Source organism: Boleophthalmus pectinirostris, unplaced genomic scaffold, assembly GCF_026225935.1.
Source record: "Boleophthalmus pectinirostris isolate CB_2022bp ecotype Guang Dong unplaced genomic scaffold, ASM2622593v1 HiC_scaffold_22, whole genome shotgun sequence".
In the NCBI taxonomy this organism is placed as follows: Eukaryota; Metazoa; Chordata; class Actinopteri; order Gobiiformes; family Gobiidae; genus Boleophthalmus; species Boleophthalmus pectinirostris.
Window position 1 is genome coordinate 736,019 of NW_026571190.1, and position 21,820 is coordinate 757,838.

Sequence of the window (21,820 nt, forward strand, 5' to 3'; positions counted from 1 at the left end):
TTGATGAAGTCTTCTGAAATGGGCTCCACTTCACAGCTGGGCCATGTCAGGGTTAAAAGTCAAAAATAATCCGTGTATCATTTGTTCATTCGTTTTTCAATATAAAACCAAAAATAAGAAAACGAAAAAACAACAGTTTTCTTCGTTATTTGTCTCGAAAACCAAAATGAAAAAACGGATAATGATTCGTTTTTTTCAGTTTTCGATTTTGTGTTTAAAAGAAGAATGGAAAAAACGGATAACGGCCGTTTTCCGTTTACGTGACTCTCGTGACTGTGATGCCGGACTTTTGCACCGCATACGGACTGAACCAGGACTGATCCAGGTCCGAGACCAGAGCGGGACTGAGACCGGGACCAGGGCGGACTCCGAGCCTCCACGGGGTCCGAGCCTCAGCTTCGAGCTCCGGCCCTGCCGTGGGCTCTGAGCCTCCGGTCTCGTCCTGGTCTGGTCCCGGTCTGGTCCTGGTCTTGTCTCGGTCTCGGTCTCAGGCCCGCTCTGGTCTTGGTCTGGTCTCAGTCTCACCGCATACGGACTGAATCAGGACGGATCCAGGTCCGAGACCAGACCGAGACCAGAGCAGGACTGAGACCGGGACAGAGCGGCTCTGGTCCTCCGCGCTCAAGAACCACGGCTGGTTCCGAGGTGGTGCAAAGCCTCCGACTGACGCTTTCACACCAACGAAAATGAATCGAACTAAGAGCTTTTGGTTCAAATGGACCAGGTCCGGGACCAGACCGGGACCAAAGCGCTACTGAGACTGGGACCAGACCGGGACCAGAGCGGGCCTGAGACCGAAACCGAGACAAGACCAGGACCAGACCGGGACCAGACCGGAGGCTCAGAGCCCACGGCAGGGCCGGAGCTCGAAGCTGAGGCTCGGACCCCGTGGAGGCTCGGAGTCCGCCCTGGTCCCGGTCTGGTCCCGGTCTCAGTCCCGCTCTGGTCTCGGACCTGGATCAGTCCCGGTTCAGTCCGTATGCGGTGCAAAAGTTCGGCATCGCAGTCACGGAAGTCACGTAAACGGGAAACGGCTGTTATCCGTTTTTTCCATTCTTCATTTAAACACAAAATCGAAAACTGAAAAAACGAATCGTTATCCATTTTTTCATTTTGGTTTTGGAGACAAATAACGAAGAAAACTGTTGTTTTTTCGTTTTCTTATTTTTGGTTTTATATTGAAAAACGAATGAACGAATGATACATGGATTAAAAATGCAAAGCAGTGATCAAAAAAGTTCATTCATGATTTTGATGCCTTCAATGAGAATGTAAAAAGATTAGTTATAATACTGTTATTATTAAAAAAATGATATTTCACAGCCATCCTGACCTAGTGCAACAGTAGTTGTAGTAAAAGTAAGCCATATGTAGTAAAAGTAAATCCATTTAACAGCCCCTGTTGAGCATTAGAGGTGCATAGATAGCTGCTTTCTCGGTCTCCATGGATACAGGAAAAAAACAAACATCTCATATCACTTCATTTAACAGCTAAGCGCTTTGTGTTGCATTTTTGTATGAAAAGTGCTTTATAAACAAAGTTTGATTTGATTTCATCCAAGAGTCTCTTACTGGTGTCTTTTGAACTGCACATGCTTCTCTTCTTAGGTGCTTAAAATCCCTTGATATGATGTTAAAAACTGGGCTCAAAAAACAAACAAAAAAACTTCCACCACTCCACCCATTGAAGTTTTTCATGAACAGTGTTCGGGAGTAACAGATTACATGAACCGGCGTTACATAATCAAAGTACAAATTATGAGTAACTGTATTCAGTTACAGTTACTATTTCAGTGAGTGGTAACGGGATTACAGTTACTTTGCTGAAATAAATGGATTACAGGGCGGTATTTTCCTGTTTTCACATTTTGGGCTAAACCAGGACTAAAACCAGGACTAAACCAGGACTAAAACCAGAACTGAAACCAGAACTAAACCAGGTCTAAACTAGGACTAAACCAGGTCTAAACCAGGACTAAACCAGGTCTAAACCAGGTCTAAACTAGGACTAAACCAGGTCTAAACCAGGTCTAAACTAGGACTAAACTAGGACTAAACCAGGACTAAACCAGGTCTAAACCAGGACTAAAACCAGGTCTAAACTAGGACTAAACCAGTTCCAAACCAGGTCTAAACCAGGTCTAAACCAGGTCTAAACCAGGACTAAACCAGGTCTAAACCAGGTCTAAACCAGGTTTAAAACAGGTCTAAAACAGGTCTAAACCAGGTCTAAACTAGGACTAAACCAGATCTAAACCAGGTCTAAACAGTATGACACTTAACAGTAGGTGAACATAATTTCAGGCAGTTTTTCTATCAATAATATTTTTAATATGTTTAAGTAAAGACTGGTCTTCTTATTTTCTTTTAGCAGATAAAACAAAACATCTTATGTTCAGATCCTCATCTTTTCTTCTCTACAGTAAAATAAAATCTGTTCATGGAGACTTGGACTCAACAGACAATTTGAAGAGAACAAACATGAATTTTCAGGATGTGGTTGGTACATTCATGTAGTTTTAAAAAGCATAACAATATCAAGTAATCCAAAGTATTCAGATTACGTTACTCATTTTAAGTAATTTAATGGGTTACGTTACAAACTACATTTTGGGCTATGTAATCTGTAATCTGTAAGGGAATACATTTTAAAAGTCACCTTCCCAACACTGTTCATGAAGTAGTCATGAGAATAAAGGAAAAAAAAAAAAAAAAACACTGAGTGAAAGTGTGTCCAAACGTTTGACTGCATTATTATTCTTTCTGAAGCTGTGTTATAGTGTACTGTTGTGTGGTCCTCAGAGCTTCTCTTCTGACCCGGTCCGCTTCACAGTGCTCTTCTTGGTGGTTCTGCTTCAGTTTGTTCAGATGCTCCTCACCTGCTTCTCCGATCACCAGCCCATCAGCAAAACCCGCCCCTGTCTGGTGAGTTGGAGACAGAAAGAAATAATAGAAAAATAACCAGTGAAATGAAACAAGCTTCATCTGTAATGTTTGTTGTTGTAGAGGAAATGTCCTGAAGAGGGCGCCTCTTTCCTCTCACAGTTCTTCTTCTTCTGGTTCAGCAGGTAAAATTAACTACAAAACCACGACATGTCTTTGTGTTAAAGTTTAATATCTTTGTACTAAAACATGCAGAGAGATTACATTACTATAAGGTATTAACTGCTCATAACATGTAACCTTTTATTGTTTTGAAAATGCTTTATTCTCCAAATTATAAGTTTCCAACATCATAAGTTTCACTTTTGACACTCTGAAAGACCCCCAGCCTCTCACCCCTGTTTATTTTGTTTATTTTTTTTTTGCTGTCTGTACTAAGTCACTTCACGATTGTGATGTTGCAGTGCATTATTTTACATCATGTTTTTTTTTATAGCTCTGTAAAATCTTCTCTTAACTGAGCCATTTCTTTAATCACTAAATGTGTGCCTCTTCCTGAAAGCAGACCTATACACACATCAAGAATCTCTGACTTCTGGTCATTGCACAATTCATACTGGGAAGGATTTTCCAAAAAAGTGAGCATCAAACCTCCATGTTTGTTTCCCAGTGGGATGTGTCTATTGTCAAAGTCGATCTTTTCAAGTCTTTTGAACCATATCACTTTTGTTTCTGCTTCTGATATTGTCATATTTTAGTTTTGGGATTCGGACATCGTTAATTGTGTGGTTGTTGGATCCTAACAGCGGAAAACAGCTCGAGAAATGTGATTGTGAACTCCATAAATGCAAAAAGTTAATCAGGTGTGTGTGACTGCAAACCTCTGTTCAAACTGTTTCTCTTCCCAACGGAATTGAAAAATAGTGAAAGGTGAAGGTGATGGGCAGGATTGATCCACAGGAAAGATGAAAAAGGAAGCCTTTGACTGACTAAATCATCCCAATTTTGTAGCAAATATTTTGTATGTGCAGCGCCATCAAAGTAAAAGCCCGATCCGTCACTCAGTCTTGGTTATGGATTTAAAAAGTCAACGCCAAAGCGAAAGGCACCAACTGTTCACCAAGAAACACCTTCCACTGCAAAGAGACCAAGACATGATGTTGCTGTAAAACCACAAGAACAAGAATGTGCAGCTCAGTCTGTTTGTCTTCTGCTCCTCTCCATTAACAAATGGGATCCCACTTTGATGTTGCTCCACATACAAAATGTTCACTGCAAAATTGGGATGATTTAGTCAGTCAAATGTTTCCTTTTTGGTTCTTCCTGTGGATCAGTCCTGCTCATCACCTTCACCTTTCACTATTTTTCAATTCCGTTGGGAAGAGAAACAGTTTGAACAGAGGTTTGCAGTCACACACACCTGATTCACTTTTGCATTTATGGAGTTCACAAACACATTTCTCGAGCTGTTTTCCGCTGTTAGGATCCAACAACCACACAATTACAATGTCTGAATCCCAAAACTAAAATATGACAATATCAGAACCAGAAACAAAAGTGATATGGTACAAAAGACTTGAAAAGATCGACTTTGTCAATAGACACATCCCACTGGGAAACAAACATGGAGGTTTGATGATCACTTTTTTGGAAAATCCTTCCCAGTATGAATTGCGCAGTGACTGGAAGTCCGAGATTCTTGATGCGTGTGTTGTACTTGTGTCTTCTCTATAACTGAATATATAGTTGAATCAATTAGATGAGGTTGATCCTGATGCAAATTTCTATCAACATTTTAACGATGAGTGTAATGTACTATTAAGACACAAACTTATACAACAAACCAGACACACACCCTATCAATAATTCTCTTCAACAGTCGTACCTTATATGCAAATTTTGACAGTATCAAAGAATATCTTTGAAAGGCCAGATAACTTTACCCTAGAGAAATATGAAATGCTTAAAGAAAATAGAAATCAGAAAATATGACTGTAAATATAGATGAAATAATGGAGTGAATACATTTCTTTCTTGGAATTCTGTCATTTGCCTCGAAAGCTTTAATTCCGATTAAAAATAATTTAATTCGGAATACAAATTAATTCCGATTTAAAAAGACCATGTAAATGCTTAATTCCTAATGATTATTCAGAATTAAACTTATTTGGAATTGAACTCAAATCTGAATTAAGTGGGTGGTTTATTCTGATTTTAAAGTGGAATTAATTTATTCCGCGATCATGTAAATGTTCAACTTTATATGGAAAAATAAACATCACTATATAAGAAAAAATGATGCAGTAAAGCCAATGGTAGATGGTGGTCTAAATGTCATTGCTTCTGAAGCTGTAAATGGAATGCTAAAATTAAAATGGTTGCAAAACTTTATAAATAATATAGACAAGTTCTGGTTTCATATCCCTTCCAAAATGTTCTTAGACTGTGGTGGCATTGAGTATCTGCTCACCTGTGACTTCTCTACCTCTAAATTACCACTCAGATTATCAACACTCCACCAACATGTCCTTTTAAACTGGAAGATGGCATACACACGCACACGCACACACACACACACACGCACACGCACACACACACACACACAATTTCACACCACATAATGTACCTATCTGGAACAACAGATGTATTCTTTCCAAAAGAAAATCTATTTATTATGAGGACTGGGGGAGAAAGGGGATTTGGTCCATTTCACATTTAACAAATTCTAATGGGAACCTTATTAACCATGCAAATCTTATGAAGAAATATGATTTACAATTCTGAAAAAGGCAATATAATCATCAAAGCTCTCCCATTAGAATTATTAAATCTAGTTAGTGGCATGTTGAGATACGATAAAATTACACCAAAATTCCCTTTACTCACCAGAGATGAATGTGAATTTAAAGACAAAAACTGTTCAAATAAAATAATAAGAAACATTATTACTACCAAATTGTGTCATCTCCCATTAAAAAGAATTCATGTACTTAAAGACTTTCCAGTTTATATCATTAAAAAAATTGAACTAATTATCTCTCATTTCCAATCTCCCCTAAAGCCAAAGAAACTCACTTTAAAATTTGAAATTATATTTACCCCTGTAATGAATTCTTGAAAACGTTTTAATATGGAGACATGAATGTAACAGTGAAATAGAAACTGTGGAACATTTGTTCTTTTATTGTTGCCATATTAGAAAGTTTTGGGCCTCATTCCAAATATGGATGGTGGAATATGACACAGATTTAACAAACGTAACTTTATAAAGATATAAAATATGGAGTCATTTTGAAACAAAAAGGAACTGTTGTATAATTCTTGTTTATTTCTAACCAATCAATTTATTCATAAATGCAAATTCTCAAATATAAAAGTCTTGTTCAATGTATATCGTCATGATTTTTTGCAATTTAACAGATCCTTACGTCACATTAAACCTAAACAAGCCATTACAATAAATTATTTTATTTTATTGTTAAAAAAGTACATACACAGTCATACATTTGCACCGTTGACACAATGTATTTTGTATTGCCAGCATTGATTAATAAAAAAATTAAATAAATAAATAAAAAAATGTTTTAAATCCGCTTAAAAAATAATTCCGGTCATTCAGCGCATGCACGTTAGCTCACGCTTCTGACGCGATGACGCACTGCAACATGGTGAAAAAAAGTTTGTATCATGTTTGTGTCCCCGAATCTCTGTTTCCCGGTGCCTGTGTAATTGCTAAAGGTACTGAGGTTCCCCGTTAACACCGCGAGCCGTCCTCATCCCAACTTATCATCATGAGGTCATAAAACAGCAACATGTGGCCTAGAACTTTACACAACTCACCACATCAGCCCGGAGCAGAAGCTCTGAGATCACGTAACAGCAGTAAATACACAGAAGCACTCACCATAGCACGCAGCTCGTCCTTGGTCTTGTGTCGTCCTCTGAGCAGGTTGGTCAGACAGGTCCATAGGCTCCGTCCTCCATGTGCTGGTCCAGACGGGGGCGAGTAAGACCAGTGGACCCGTGCGGCGAAAGTGAGAATGTGCTGTGGCTGCTCCTGTCCTCTGTGCTCCAGGACTGCGGCTGGTACTGAGGTGGTGCAAAACATCCGGACAGAAGCGAGAATTCTGTTTGGTTGGTTATATGTTGTTGAGCATCCGTCCTCTGTGCGCTTAGTTCTTCCCCAGGGAAAACACTTCTCAGGCCGAGGCTCCTAACACCACTCCCCACTCCAGCTCATCTGGGCCCAACCTGAACCAGAGCTGCTCCCGCTGGTTCAGAAGTCTGGGTTCGGACTGTTCCCCAGCCCATACAAACTGGGGAACAGTGGTACATCCCCACACAGAACAACAAACCGAGATGACAAAAAAGACGGTAGCAGCTCAAGTGTGTGTTTTCTTCTGGTTGGCGTAAATACATTCGTGTCTCTGTCCAATCAGAAACCTTCTCCATCCCCAGACGTTGGGCGGAAGTAAATAAAGCTGATTTAACATGTTTTCCATGTAAACCTTAATTCGGAATTATTATTTGCATGTAAACTCAAAGGAGAATAATTTGATTCCGAATTAATTAATTCAGAATAATTAAATCGGAATCAAAAAACATCATGTAAACGTGTCCATTGTCATTGGGGTTATGCATCAGCCTAAACCCTTTCGGTCATGATCCAAAGGATTTAGGCTGAAGTAAAAAAAAAAAAAAATGTTTTGTTTTCTTTTGTAGTGCTGCAAAATAACCACAAACAATAAACTACTACTACTACCTCTACTACTACTAGTTAAGTTATAATCTACGACACCTGTGGATAATTATGTTATTTGAATCCTATGTGTATCACTGATTAAGAAAATAAAATTGTAGTATGAAGTAAGTACAGAACAGTAGTGTGTAGCGGTGGCAGTGAAATCTGGAGTTTATATGCAAAAAAATAATTGATTAAAAATGTGTGTAGAATCCCTCAGTCGTCCAGATAGAATCCATGGCAAAGGAGAAATTCAAAATAAACATTTGACATACTGAATTGTCCTTTGCCATAACTGATTGAAGATTGCTCAAACGTGCAAACATTCCAAATGCAACTTCAGAAAGTAAATGAGAAGGAAACATCTATAACATGGTTAAAAGTACAGAATAGGTCTGCTGAATATAACTGTACTTTTACTTCATTACAATTTACTAAAATTTTTGCTGCTCTAGTACCCTAGAGTTTACCCTCTGACATGTATTGATTTCATGCCTAGTGGAATTTGTCTTGTATGCATTTCAGTCTGGTGCTAAAGGGCTGTCGCTGCCCCCTACAGGCCATGGACTTGTGGGCTCTGAGGCTCCAGGACACTTCAGCACAGATCATGCACAAGGTGGAGCACACGTGGGCTAAAGCTCGTGAGGAGGAGAGCAGGTAAGGCACATGTCCCCAGAGCTGGGCCTTATGGTGCTCATCAAATCAGGATCTAAGCCACATCTGTTATCTGTTACTGTTATATGAAATCGTCATGTCCTCATTCACAGTTTTCACATTCAATGCACCTGTGTGCTCAGACAGATACTTTTCCCTACCCACTCCTCCTATTGGTCAGCTTCTGTACGCTATGAATCCATTCTGAAATACAGTGGCCGACGGGGGCAAAGAGCACTGCAACGGCCCAATGCATCTCTTAGAGGAAACAGCTTCAAGTACAAAAACGATGCAAATTCACAAACTCAAGCACAAGTTTAAACGGGGCACAAACAAAGAATGTGGGGCAAAGGAAAAATCACGCTGCAAGAAACAAAGACAAATGTATCATCATCAAATGCTCCATAAATAGACAAATGATGCAAAGAGCAAAATGATAAAAACCAAGAAACACCTGAAAACGAAAAACACTGCATAAGGAGTCACCACAACCTGCAGGGGGCGCTGTCAGTGTACCAGCTCAATGTACGTGACGGTAATGTATTTAATGTATTTTATTTATTTGATTATATTCACATACTGTGTTTATAAAGAATAAAAATGTCTCTGTAAAACGCTGTACATCACATGTTGTTTATTTGATTGTATTTCACACCAGACTTTACAAGGCTACATATTTGCATGTCGATTAGGCGTAACAGTAATTTGTTCCGACTGTAATTTATCGTCAGTTGGCTGTTTTTGGTCTCTCTCATGGACAGAGCCTTTCTCTCTCTCCATCCTGTTTCTCTCCATTGAGCTGTTACACTGAGAGCGCCCCCTGCAGGTTGTGGCGACTTTTTATGCAGCATTTTTTGTTTTTCGGTGTTTTCTTGGTTTTCATCATTTTGTGCTTTGCGTTGTTTCTCTATTTGCAGCACATTTGATGAAGATACATTTGTCTTTGTTTCTTGCAGCTCTTTTTTTTTTCATTTGCATTTGTACCTCATTTAAATTTAGGTTAGTTTGTGAATTTGCATCATTTCTGTACTCGAAGCTGTTTGGCATTGGGCTGTTGCAGTGCGTTTGCCCCTGTGGGCCAGCGTACTGAAAGGTCATTGAAATGTAAAAAATATTAAAGAGGGGGTATAGTATTACATTTCTATGGAGTATTAACCGCTAACATATCTACCATATCACCAAATTCAAAATGCTTAATTAGTGTCAGTTTCATTTTTGAGTCTCTCCTCCCTTTGGATGCATCATCATGGTTTGCTGTTCTCCTGGCTGCAGCCGTGGACTGGAGGAGCCCTGTGGAGGTGTGTCAGAGAAGAGCCACCTCCTGCAGCGTCAGGAGCTGAGGCAGAACCTGAGCCTGCTCCTCCTGAGGACCACAGCTCAGAGCTTTGGTCTGTACTTCCTGTGTGGGACTGTATGCCTGCTGCTACACGACGTCGCCATGTTCACTGTGCCCCAAGTGCTCAGGTGAGGGACAGGGGACTATAGTGTCTTTGTTTTATAGGGACATAAGGATCATCGCTTCTAGTAGCACCTACACACACCAAACTCTACAGCTGGGGGTTTCATATTGGGTGAATGGGGAGGCTCCCCCGCCCTGCTGCACCCCTGATTTTAGTCCTGATTTAGACCTGGTTTAGTTCTGGTTTAGTCCTGGTTTTAGTTCTGGTTTAGAGGTACGGTCCACTGAGTAGGTTGTCGGAATGGTGACATAATTTTACAGCTAATACACGCACGCACAATCAGTACTGCTGCAGATGTGTACAGATGTGGACCATTATTTTTCTTCTCCTCTGTACCTGTCCTCTTCTTCCTTTTCTTCCTTCTCTCCCCCGTCTTCCTCCTCTCTTCTTCTCCTCCCTCTAGTCTCTGCTCTTTCACCACGACATGTCATGTTTTGTGTTGCAGTCTGTTGCTGGGCTTCATGCGTGACTCTTCGGCCCCCATGTGGAAGGGCATCCTGTTTGCTGTGCTCCTCTTCCTCCTCTCCTCCCTCCAGTCTCTGCTCTTTCACCAGTACATGTACCACTGCTTCACTGTGGGCATGAGGCTGAAGACTGCGCTCACTGGCCTCCTCTACAGGAAGGTAGAGCACACTACACTGCCACGGCGTCTCAGTGCATGGACCCACTGCCACTGTGCAAAGTCCACTCCTCAGTGATGCGAAGGATGTGGCAGTAATAATAATAATAATAATAATAATGATAATAATAATCAGTTTTATACAGCAATTTTTGGACACTCTAAGACGCTTTACGGAGCATTATTCATTCACTCCACACCCGGTGGTGATAAGCTACTACTGCACCACTGGCCCCTTCGACCACCACCATCACTCACACACACATCACTTTCATACTCGGCAATGAGGGTGAAGTGCCTTGCCTAAAGACACAACAACAGTTTTTACGACTGATGCGGGATCAGGCTTTGAGAAATCAGTATGGCAGTGTCACTCGTGTGATCTGCGTTGTTGTGATGATGTTCACGGCGAAATGAACATCGTCATCACGGGCAAGTCAGTGGACGTCCTTTTAGATGAATATAGTGATTTAAAATGTAAAAATGTTCAAATTATAACATGAAGATTCATGGGTGTTATCAATTATCACTATATAGCAGACACAAGCAGATCTTCTACAACCCTGTGGATATGCTGAAGAGCATTTCCTGAGCTTGGTTCCTTGGTTCCCCTGCAGTGCCTGGTGATGAGCAGTGGAGCGCGCAGACAGTGTGCTGCTGGAGAGGTCATCTCTCTGGTTTCTGCAGACGTCCAGAAGCTCATGGACCTAGTGGTCTACATCAACAGCATCTGGACGGCTCCGCTGGAGATCGCTCTCTGCTTCTACTTCCTCTGGCTGGTATGTGCTATAACACAGTTCACGAGGATAGGGTGGTACCAGCTTAAACGTATTTGATATATTTATGTTATATCCTTGAGCAAGACACTGTGCTAGAGTAAGTTTGCTGCTGTGGCCAAAAAACAGTATTTGCTGCTAATGACAATATGGAGCATTTTGTGTAAAATCTACTTTTCTGAGTTTTGAACCATGTTATTGGTGGAGAAATTGCACTTCTGTGTTGTACTCACTGCCTGCTCAGCCCTTGCTATCTTGGCCTATGTAATCATAGGTATAATACTCCCTATAATTGAAATATAGCCAGACTAGTTTGGAGTATATATTTGTCTGAGTATTATGGCTATGTGGAAAGAATCTTGTAGTGCCAATAATGAATTAGCCATTGGATTTATAAAGCCTCTTTTAAGACAGCCAAAGCTCTTATTCATTCACTCTCCACTGTGGTGTAAAACTTCTGTTGTAGCCACAGCTGCCCTAGAGCAGACTGACGGAAGCAAGGCTGCTGATCCATCAACATTTACACACACACCACTTGATACTAGGTAATGAGGGTGAAGTGTCTTGCCTAAGGACACATTTGCCATAGCAGATCACAAAGGCTGCAATTTTTGAAGTTTTCTTCTGCATAGAAACATCTAACTCTGTAGTTTAGATCTCAAACATGTTCTGAAATATGTTTCTTGTTAGTTTGTCTGCTCGGATTTTATTTTTTTTGTCAATTCTTCTGAGCGTGTTTAAAATATGAACTTTGAACCAAATACTGTTATTAAAACATAAATGACAAATGGAATCACAGTTGTGACGCTGGTCAGACGTGACTGGTGTATGGTAACGGGCTGTGTTGACTCACAGTTGCTGGGTCCCTCTGCTCTGGCTGGACTCTCTGTGGTTCTTCTGCTCTTTCCTCTGAACGGCTTCATCACCACCGTGCGCACTAAACTACAGGTAGTGCCCCCTACAGGACGCAGCACTTACACTACTCAGATGTCACTGTGAACATAATGGAAGTGTTGTACTCTTGTAAATATCAACGATGATACTCTGCACTTTTATACCATAATATACTGCACCCAATTGATCTATTTCAATGACAGGAGTGGTAGAGTAGCCAAAACTGTTCTCAAGCAACAGTAAAGTTACTTCAAAATATTACTCAAGTAGAATTACAAAATAGTGGCCCAAGGAAATTGCTAGTAAAAGTAAAAAAGTATTTGAGAAAACTACTACGCAAGTAAAAGTAACTGTCGGGACGTAACATTTTACATTTATAATTTAAAGTTAATGTAATAAGAAGGACAAAATATGACAGAATACTCAAAGCAAAAAGTTGAGAAAAAATGAGTCAAACTAATTCACACCTTCTGATGTCATGAAGTTGTAGTTTCCTTTTTGTTGAATATAAAACTCTTAAACATGACCATGAATGCTCATATTGATCACAGGCTCCTTTGTGTTGTTTATATTAGGGATGTGACGATATCCAAGTCTCATGATACGATATCATCAAGATATGAATCTCATGGTACGATATTTATTGCCATATTTTGAAGAGCTAATAATTAAAGATGGGACACTTTTTTGTTTTTAAAATACCTTGACAAGATTTTGAGGTGAATTATTACTGTCATAATACCAAGAATTCAAGTAAAAAACACATTTCTTCATGTTGTCTGCACTGAAATGAATCACGAGATATGTAGTTCTTAAGTTTATTGACTGTTGCTACTATAAAAGCATGTATTTAAGCAAAGAAACTTATGATCCGATATATTGTGACAGCCCACGATATTATTGTGAGACTTTTGACGATACGATACCACAATATTTTGGTTATTGTTAGTTTATATCAGTTTTGTATTTTTTTTCAAAGTTTTCGGACTATCTTAAAAGTTCTTTGGCAGGGCTTGTGCATTCTGTGGCACTACGGTAACTGATGAAGATTCCATCATACAATATATTCAAACACCCCCAGCGTGATGTCACTTCAAAGTATCTGGGTTTTTTTGTTTTTTTTTTTTCATCATTATGGTACTAGAATCTGTATCGAATATCATAACTATTCCTTAATATTGTAATAGTTTGAAATTTTAGTACACAAGCAGAAACGTAATGTGGGTTTTGATACTTTGGGTTTTGACCTCATACTACGTGTAACTCTATGGTAGAATGTTCAACAGCAACCGTTGTACGGATTTTCAAAATCAAAAACTGGAACACATCAATTTGGGATGACTGGTATTAATAAAACTGTGAAATGAATGCGTAATTAAGGAAAATTGTTCTGCAGTAACAGTCAGTGAGTCAGTATACGCTGGAAAAAAAACAATATCAGTATAAGTTGAAATGATTTAAGTACAAAAAGTCTTGTTCCACTACAGATCATTTACATGTCAAGTGAAATTTACTCAACTCATGATAAAACTTTTAAAATTCGAGTCAAGTTATCTTTATTTATTTATTTTTTTTTAGTATGGTCACATTTTCTTTGTGTCTTGGTCATTTTTAAGCAGCTGTTCTGTATTTTACCTAAACAGATGTCAATGTATGTCTCTCTTTACTGTTGGCAGGGATCAAGTTTGTTAAAAAGAGCGACACCTGGGGCATTTCTTGTATAATACTGGGAAAAACCAATGGTTTTGGATAAATCTGCTGGGACAGGGGACACAGGGCTCAAAACGGGGACTGTCCCAGGTAAATAGGGACTGGTCACCCTATACCAATGAGACACGATGCACATATCAGCAAACCCTGTCAAAAAGTTTTAAGATTGTCTGAAAATTCAAGTAAAAATACAAAATGAATTTCAACAGCATATTTTCATGAGGCTGTGATCAATACATTGTGATCAATACGTGTTCATGGTCCTATTTAGGAGCTTGATTTTCCAAAAAAGAAAAAAAGGTAGGAGTAACTCACTGAAAAGAGACTTGTTTAACATCACAAATCAGCTCACCTGTTGTAGTTCCAATGAAGTCAGCTCTTTCTGGTGTTAAAATAAAACTCAGATTAAAGTCTAATAAAGCTGCATCACACCCAGGGAATGTTGATGACATCAGCTGCAAAGTACCAATAGAAATGTCTTCATGTGGTGGTATACGCTCTTTCAGGAGGTGCAGCTGGCCTTCATGGACGGCCGCATTAAACTCATGACGGAAATGGTGTCTGGGATGAAGATTCTGAAGTTCTACGCCTGGGAGGAGGTGTTCCAGAGGAGGGTGGAGGCTCTGAGGGAGGGAGAACTGGGCGCACTGAGAAGCTCCCAGATCCTCTACTGTGTGTCTCTGGCCTCCTTTGCCTCCTCGTCCTTCCTGGTGAACAACGATGCCTGCTCTCTCCTTTCTGCTGTTTTGACATTTTAGATACAATCATCATTATGAAGGGTTTTCTTTTATGTTAAAAAGAGTCGCTCTGTGTGCAACTGTGGCCTTCAGCCTTGGGGCTCTTCTTCCCCTTTAAGCCAGTAACATTCTGCTGACTCTCTAAACCTGCGATCCATCCGTTCCACCAGGATGACTTTTATGGATTGCCACAGCGTGTCTCTTTATCTTCTCAGGTGTTGTCTCATGTCCCACATTTTGACATCAGTCTGCACAAATTAACTAAGAGTCCAGTATCTCCCTCTGCCTCTATGTGCTGTCTGCTTCCCACCTCCCACCTCTTATCATTACAGTCTGGGACTGTAGTCCTTTAGTCCATTTGTCCTTTAATCTGTTGATGAGTCTTAGCCAACCAAAATGTGTATTAGTCAACCAATCATTTCATTTAGGTGAGGGTTTAGACCTGGTTTTAGTCCCTGATTTTAGTCCTGGTTTAATCCTGGTTTATTCCTGGTTTTAGTTCTGTTTTAGTTCTGGTTTAGTCCTGGTTTAGTACTGATTTAGACCTGGTTTAGGCCTAGTTTTAGTTTTGATTTTAGTCCTAGTTTAGTCCTGGTTTAGACCTGGTTTAGATCTGGTTTTAGTCCTGGTTTAGTCCTAGTTTAGTCCTGGTTTAGTTCTGGTGTAGTCCTGGTTTAGTCCTGGTTTAGACCTCGTTTAGTCTGTGGTCCACGTTGAGTATACGAGGCAAAAAAGGTGACGCTCCAAACTCTGAGTAGGTTGTCATGGCGACATAATTTTACAGTTAAACACGTAAGCACGATTACCGATATCAATACTGCTGCAGATGTGGACGCATGTGGATCTTTATTTTTTCTTTAAGTGTGTGTTGCACTTCCCCAGTGACTCTTTGGTGCCCCCAGGGAAGGCAGGGCTCACCTATTGACCTACTGACCTATTATCTGATTTAGATGATAAAGATTTGGGGCTAGAGCAGAGAAAGTGGTGTGAGTTAGCTGATGATTTGGGAGTTGATCTGTTTTCTTATGCATTTCTGTTTAAATTGTAGTTTTATGAACTCCTGTGCAGGTGTAGGTGTAGTCTTGTGAATGCAGTTTGGATCAAATCCTAATAGCCTTGATTGCTTTTGCTTTTGGTCAACAAACTGGTCAACAGCACATGTCTTTATGCATCCACAGCCATTCATTTAAGTCACATAAAGTGAACAATTTTCACATCGTATGAGTGAAGCTTATGATCTATTTTAGCACACAGACATTGCTGTGTTTTTGCCGATAGCCAATAGTTATGTTTCTTCACTGTATTTGTAGCACTAAAATATGATATGATGACGTCGCTCTGTCTTTCCAGGTGATGCTGACCGTGTTTGCAGTTTATGTTCTGATGGACCAGAGTAACGTTCTGGATGCTCAGAAGATCTTTGTGTCTGCTGCTCTCATCAACATCCTGAAGACTCCACTGAGTCAGCTCCCGTTCGCCATCAGCACCGCGGCGCAGGTACAGGCCACAGCAGCTCCTCCTCTGCACCTCTTAGTGGAGCAGATTAAGTCTCCAAACCACAAGAATCGTTCAGTTTGTGGTACAAGCATCAAATTTCTCATACATTTAGCTAACATCATGCTCTTTTAGAAAAACCCATTAGTCACCTGAAATATTCAACGTGGCAGCCATTTTTCAAGATGGCCTACCAAACAACTGATTTCACATAAGTATGAGCTAAAAGACAGTAAGTCATCATGTTCTTAATCAAAATTAATGGAATAAATCACAAAATTGCACATATATACATATACAGTAATGCAATGTCAGGTATTCAACACATTTTACACCAAAATATATTTAATGTTGCACAAAATTCATTACATTTTCTCGCAATTTGAAACCAAAAGTATCCCAATAACCATATGGGAAGTAGAAATAAAAACACGAGCAAAATTAAAATAAAATGCAACATATTGGCATAGGTTAATTTCAGAAATAGACCCATTAAAATAGAAGCATTCATGGTGCTGTTTGTGCTTAAGAACTATCGAAAAAAGTTTGCCATCATTAAGATTTTTGGCACATTCATTCAGCCGATCATTTAACTGTATTGTTGATGTTTGTCTTAGTTCAGAAGCTGGTTCTGTGTTATCACATAAAAAAATAAAAAAAACTGCTGGGGCTTCTGCACAGTTCTTCTAATTTCTGAATGTCCTTCGTCTGAGTTCACTGGATCACAAGCTGCTCTTTTGTTTGTCCGTTCAAGTTTACTGTTACTGAACAATCATCTGCAGCTTTGGTGATTACATTTTTTATTAGTGTTTCTTCAGTGCCACGACCATCATTCAGTCTGGTACATCCTGTCAATTCAGCTACGGCTATTGAACTTTAATACAGTAGTGCAGTAGCTCTGCACTGATCTGAAGGTTGGCGGTTCAAATCCCACTCTTGACATAAACATCATTGGTTAAGCGGTCAGATCCATTGACCCACAGGTTGCTGGTGTGATTCCAGCTCCCACAGAAGAATGCTGTTGTTGTGTCCTTGGGCAAGACACTTAACCCACCTTGCCCCTAGTGTCTGCGTACACTGGTGTGTGAATGTGTGTGTGAATGGGTGAGTGGTTCCTTGTTGTAAAGTACTTTGAGTGCCTGGAAGGTGGAAAAATGTGTCCATTTACCATTAGTATAACTAATACTAAAACTACTAGCTGGTGTATTTACAGGGCTAATTCGACAGCATTTGGGACACTACATCTGCTACATTAACTACATTAAATATTAGAATGTTAGTAACACTACATAGTCGACACTGAACCCCATGCTGAGTTTCACAGTATGTCCTGGTTGTGCTACGACACCACCCGTTTCTACAATAAACACATATATATTCTAACAAAACCATATTTTAGCACATTGGTACTACATATATTTAATATTTCTTCAGGCAGGTTTCAATAAGACTTGTCCATGAGATTTCTTTGTACTGTGTGTTTTTATTTAATGACATTTATTTGTAGATATTATAAATATAATGAAAGGTGACAAATAAACATCAGAAATGATTTGATGAATAATTTCACTCAAAATAGAAATAATTAATTAAACAACAAACCTATGCTTCGACATTTATACACCCGAGTCCTCCTCTGCACACCCGAGTCCTCCTCTGCACACCCGAGTCCTCCTCTGCACACCCGAGTCCTCCTCTGCACACCCGAGTCCTCCTCTGTACTCCTTCATTACACCTCTCCTCTGGTTTTTGTCAGTATCTGAATATCTCTGCAGTGTGCACCAGTCTAATCCTCCTGACCTCTGCTTTAGGCCCTGGTTTCTCTCAAACGCCTCACTCACTTCCTACAACAAGACGAGGTGAAAGAAGACAGTGTGTCCAGACTGGCGTACAGCGCAGGTGCGACGAGCTGTCCTCTCCTGTCTGCTGCCCCTCTCCCAAAAGTGTCTCTCCTGCAGTCTTTACACTGTCCTCTCCTGTCCTCATACTGTGTGTCCCTGTAAGTCCTCCTCACATCTGTCCTCTCCTCAGATGCTCCAGCCGTAGAAGTGCATGCTGGATACTTCTCCTGGTCCACTGGCTCCGCCCCCTCTCTGAGCAGTATAAATGTGCTGGTGGAGCAGGGGGCCCTGGTGGCTGTGGTGGGCCCGGTTGGGTCGGGGAAGTCCTCTCTGCTGGCAGCCATCCTGGGGGAGCTGGAGAGGAGGAGTGGCTCTCTCAGGACCAGAGTAAGTACTTTTAGTTTAAACTAACTGGATTTCAGAATTGAAACTGGTAAACTAAATGAGCCAGTCATGTGACCCTCATTCTGCTTTCTGACTGGATACTCATCTTGTGAATCAAAACACCAAATTATAATGTAAATAAATGGTATGTCATGTCCACTATTTATGTATTTAGGAATAAATACCCCCCCTCCTTGAACCGTCACCTTATCGTGGTGAGGGGTTTGAGTGCCCGAATGATCCCGGGAGCTATGTTGTCGGGGGCTTCATGCCCCTGGTAGGGTCACCCAAGGCAAACAGGTCCTGGGGGACGGATCAGACGAAGAATGGTTCAGAAGCCCCATATGATGAGTTCTAATCAGAGGCCAGTTATGTCACCCGGAATGGCGTCACCGGGGCCCTTCCGTGGGCCCACCACCTGCGGGAGGTGCAAAGAGATCTGGGCGGCAGTCGAAGGCGGGGGCCTCAGCGACCGGTTCTCCGGACATGGAAACTAGCTCTGGGGACATGAAATGTCACCTCGCTGGGGGGGAAGGAGCCTGAGCTTGTGCGGGAGGTTGAGCGTAACCGACTAGATATAGTCGGCCTCACCTCCACGCACAGTCTGGGCTCTGGAACCCAACTCCTTGAGAGGGGCTGGACTCTCCATTTCTCAGCCTCCGGGGGAGGCTGGAGATATGGAGTCTGAGTGGGCTTCATTCTTGGCCTCTATTGTCAATGTGGCTGCTCGTAACTGTGGGCGTAAGGTCTGTGGTGCCTGTTGCGGCGGCAATCCCCGAACCCGGTGGTGGACACCGGAAGTAAGGGTTGCCGTCAAGCTGAAGAAGGAGTCCTATCTGGTCTTGTTGGCTCGTGGGACTCCTGAGGCAGCTGATGGGTACCGGTGGGCCAAGCGTGCCAAGAGGCATAAACTCGGAGCTCGGAGGAGTTCGGGGAGGCCATGGAGGAGGACTATTGGACGGCCTCAAAGAGATTCTGGCAAACTGTCCGGCACCTCAGGAGGGGGAAGCAGTTCTTTACCAACACTGTTTACAGTGCGGGGGGAGAGCTGCTGACCTCGACTGGGGATGTTGTCCGGCAGTGGAAGGAATACTTTGAGGATCTCCTCAATCCCACCGTCATGTCTTCCGAGGAGGAGGCCGAGGCTGGGGACCTGGAGGCGGACTCATCCATCACCCTGGCCGAAGTCACTGAGGTGGTTGGAAAGCTCCTTGGTGGCAAGGCTCCGGGGGTGGACGAGATCCGTCCTGAGTACCTTAAGTCTCTGGATGTTGCAGGGCTGTCTTGGCTGACACGCCTCTTCAACATCGCGTGGCGGTCGGGGACAGTACCTCTGGACTGGCAAACCGGGGTGGTGGTCCCTCTGTATAAGAAGGGGGACCGGAGGGTGTGTTCCAACTATAGGGGGATCACACTTCTCAGCCTTCCCGGTAAGGTCTATGCCAGGGTACTGGAGAGGAGAATTCGGCCGATAGTCGAACCTCGGATTCAGGAGGAGCAGTGTGGTTTTGGTTCTGGCCGTGGAACACTGGACCAGCTCTACACTCTCCATCGGGTGCTTGAAGGTTCATGGGAGTTTGCCCAACCAGTCCACATGTGTTTTGTGGACTTGGAGAAGGCATTCAACCGTGTCCCTCATGGTGTCCTGTGGGGGGTGCTCTGGGAGTATGGGGTCCGGGGCCCTTTGGTAAGGGCTGTCCAGTCCCTGTATGACCGGAGCAGGAGCTGTGTTTGCATTGCCGGCAGTAAGTCAAACCTGTTCCCGGTGCATGTTGGACTCCGCCAGGGCTGCCCTTTGTCACCGGTTCAGTTCATTGTGTTTATGGACAGAATTTCTGGGCGCAGTCAGGGGCCGGAGGGGGTCCGGTTTGGGGACCACAGGATCTCATCTCTGTTGTTCGCAGATGATGTTGTCCTGTTGGCTCCATCAAACCAGGACTTTCAACATGCACTGGGGCGGTTTGCAGCCGAGTGTGAAGCTGCTGGGATGAAGATCAGCTCTTCCAAGTCCGAGGCCATGGTTCTCGACCGGAAAAAGGTGACTTGCCCTCTCCGGGTGGGTGGGGAGTGTTTGCCTCAAGTGGAGGAGTTCAAGTATCTCGGGGTCTTGTTCACGAATGAGGGAAGGACGGAACGTGAGATTGACAGGCCGATCGGTGCAGCTTCGGCAGTGATGCGGTCGCTGTATTGGACCGTTGTGGTGAAGCGGGAGCTGAGCCGAAAGGCGAAGCTCTCGATTTACCAGTCAGTCTTCATTCCTACTCTCACCTATGGTCATGAGCTCTGGGTAGTGACCGAAAGGACGAGATCACGGATACAAGCGCTCAAAATGAGTTTCCTCCGCAGGGTGGGTGGGCGCTCCCTTAGAGATAGGGTGAGGAGCTCAGTCACACGGGAGGAGCTCGGAGTAGAGCCGCTGCTCCTCCACGTCGAGAAGAGCCAGTTGAGGTGGCTCGGGCATCTGTTCCGGATGCCTCCTGGGCGCCTCCCTCGGGAGGTGTTCCAGGCATGTCCCACTGGGAGGAGGCCCCGGGGAAGACCCAGGACACGCTGGAGGGACTATGTCTCTTGGCTGGCCTGGGAACGCCTCGGGGTTCCCCCGGAGAAGCTGGAGGATGTGTCTGGGGTGAAGGAAGTCTGGGAGTCCCTGCTTAGACTGCTGCCACCGCGACCCGGCCCCAGATAAGCAGAAGAAAATGGATGGATGGATGGAGGAATAAATTAGCATTACAGTTGTTATCAGTAAAAATCTATCTGGGGACACTGATAGGTCATGTTTTCCTGATGACCTAACAAAGCTTAAGTGTTGAGTTTGTTAGTCTGAGATGTGTTCACACTGAGCTTGTGTTGCAGGGATCGGTGGCTTTGGTCCCACAGCAGGCCTGGACGCTGAACGCCTCGGTGAAGGAGAACATCTTGTTTGGAGCTCCTCGCTCAGAGAGCTGGTACCACCGTGTGCTGGAGGCTTGTGCTCTGCTGCCCGACCTGGACCTGCTGCCTGCAGGTGACAGTTCGGAAATAGGGGAGAAGGTCAGAGCACAACATCAGTAGCAGATTAGCTGCTATAACTTCTAGTCTCAGCTGTCTTAGTTTCAAGTCAAGATCACTTTATTTGTCCCAATTTAAGCATACGGAGCAGGAAACTACAACAGAAGAGATACTTATAACAGAAGAGAGATACTTGAGAGAAAGCTTAAATTCAAACAAAAAGTGCAGCTCAGGGAGTAGAGTCACCAAACTAAAACAATATGAAGAGGGTTAGCGGCCCTCAGGACAAAAGTGTCCCTTCTCTGTGTCCTGTGTCCTGCAGCATCACAGCAGCCTCCAGGGGGCGCCAGGTGAGCTCTGCATGCACAACAGTAAAGCCTAAAACTAAAGTGAGATCTAGTGAGATCTAGTTTATATCTGCACGTGTGTCTGTGGATGCCTGAGGGATGCTGTCTCGCTCCCGTTGCCCAGGGCCTGAACCTGTCTGGGGGACAGAGGCAGAGGATCAGTCTGGCACGAGCCGTCTACAGGAAGTCCGACATCTACCTGTTGGATGACCCTCTGTCGGCTGTGGACGCTCACGTGGGACAGCACATCTTTGACAGAGTCATTGGACCCAACGGGCTGCTCCGGGGCAAG

At 42.7% G+C, this 21,820-nt stretch overlaps 1 protein-coding gene across 1 annotated transcript in view; it reads left to right on the forward strand.

The window, feature by feature from the left end:
* LOC110157756 (multidrug resistance-associated protein 1-like) overlaps positions 1-21,820 on the forward strand; it is a 49,090-nt gene that overhangs the window by 10,675 nt on the left and 16,595 nt on the right. Inside the window, 13 exon segments of the mRNA XM_055157956.1 lie at positions 2,803-2,925; positions 3,007-3,068; positions 8,150-8,281; positions 9,551-9,742; positions 10,184-10,361; positions 10,975-11,136; positions 11,989-12,081; positions 14,244-14,447; positions 15,825-15,971; positions 17,780-17,867; positions 18,000-18,196; positions 21,047-21,223; positions 21,653-21,820. Coding sequence (XP_055013931.1) covers positions 2,803-2,925; positions 3,007-3,068; positions 8,150-8,281; positions 9,551-9,742; positions 10,184-10,361; positions 10,975-11,136; positions 11,989-12,081; positions 14,244-14,447; positions 15,825-15,971; positions 17,780-17,867; positions 18,000-18,196; positions 21,047-21,223; positions 21,653-21,820 — 1,923 coding nt within the window.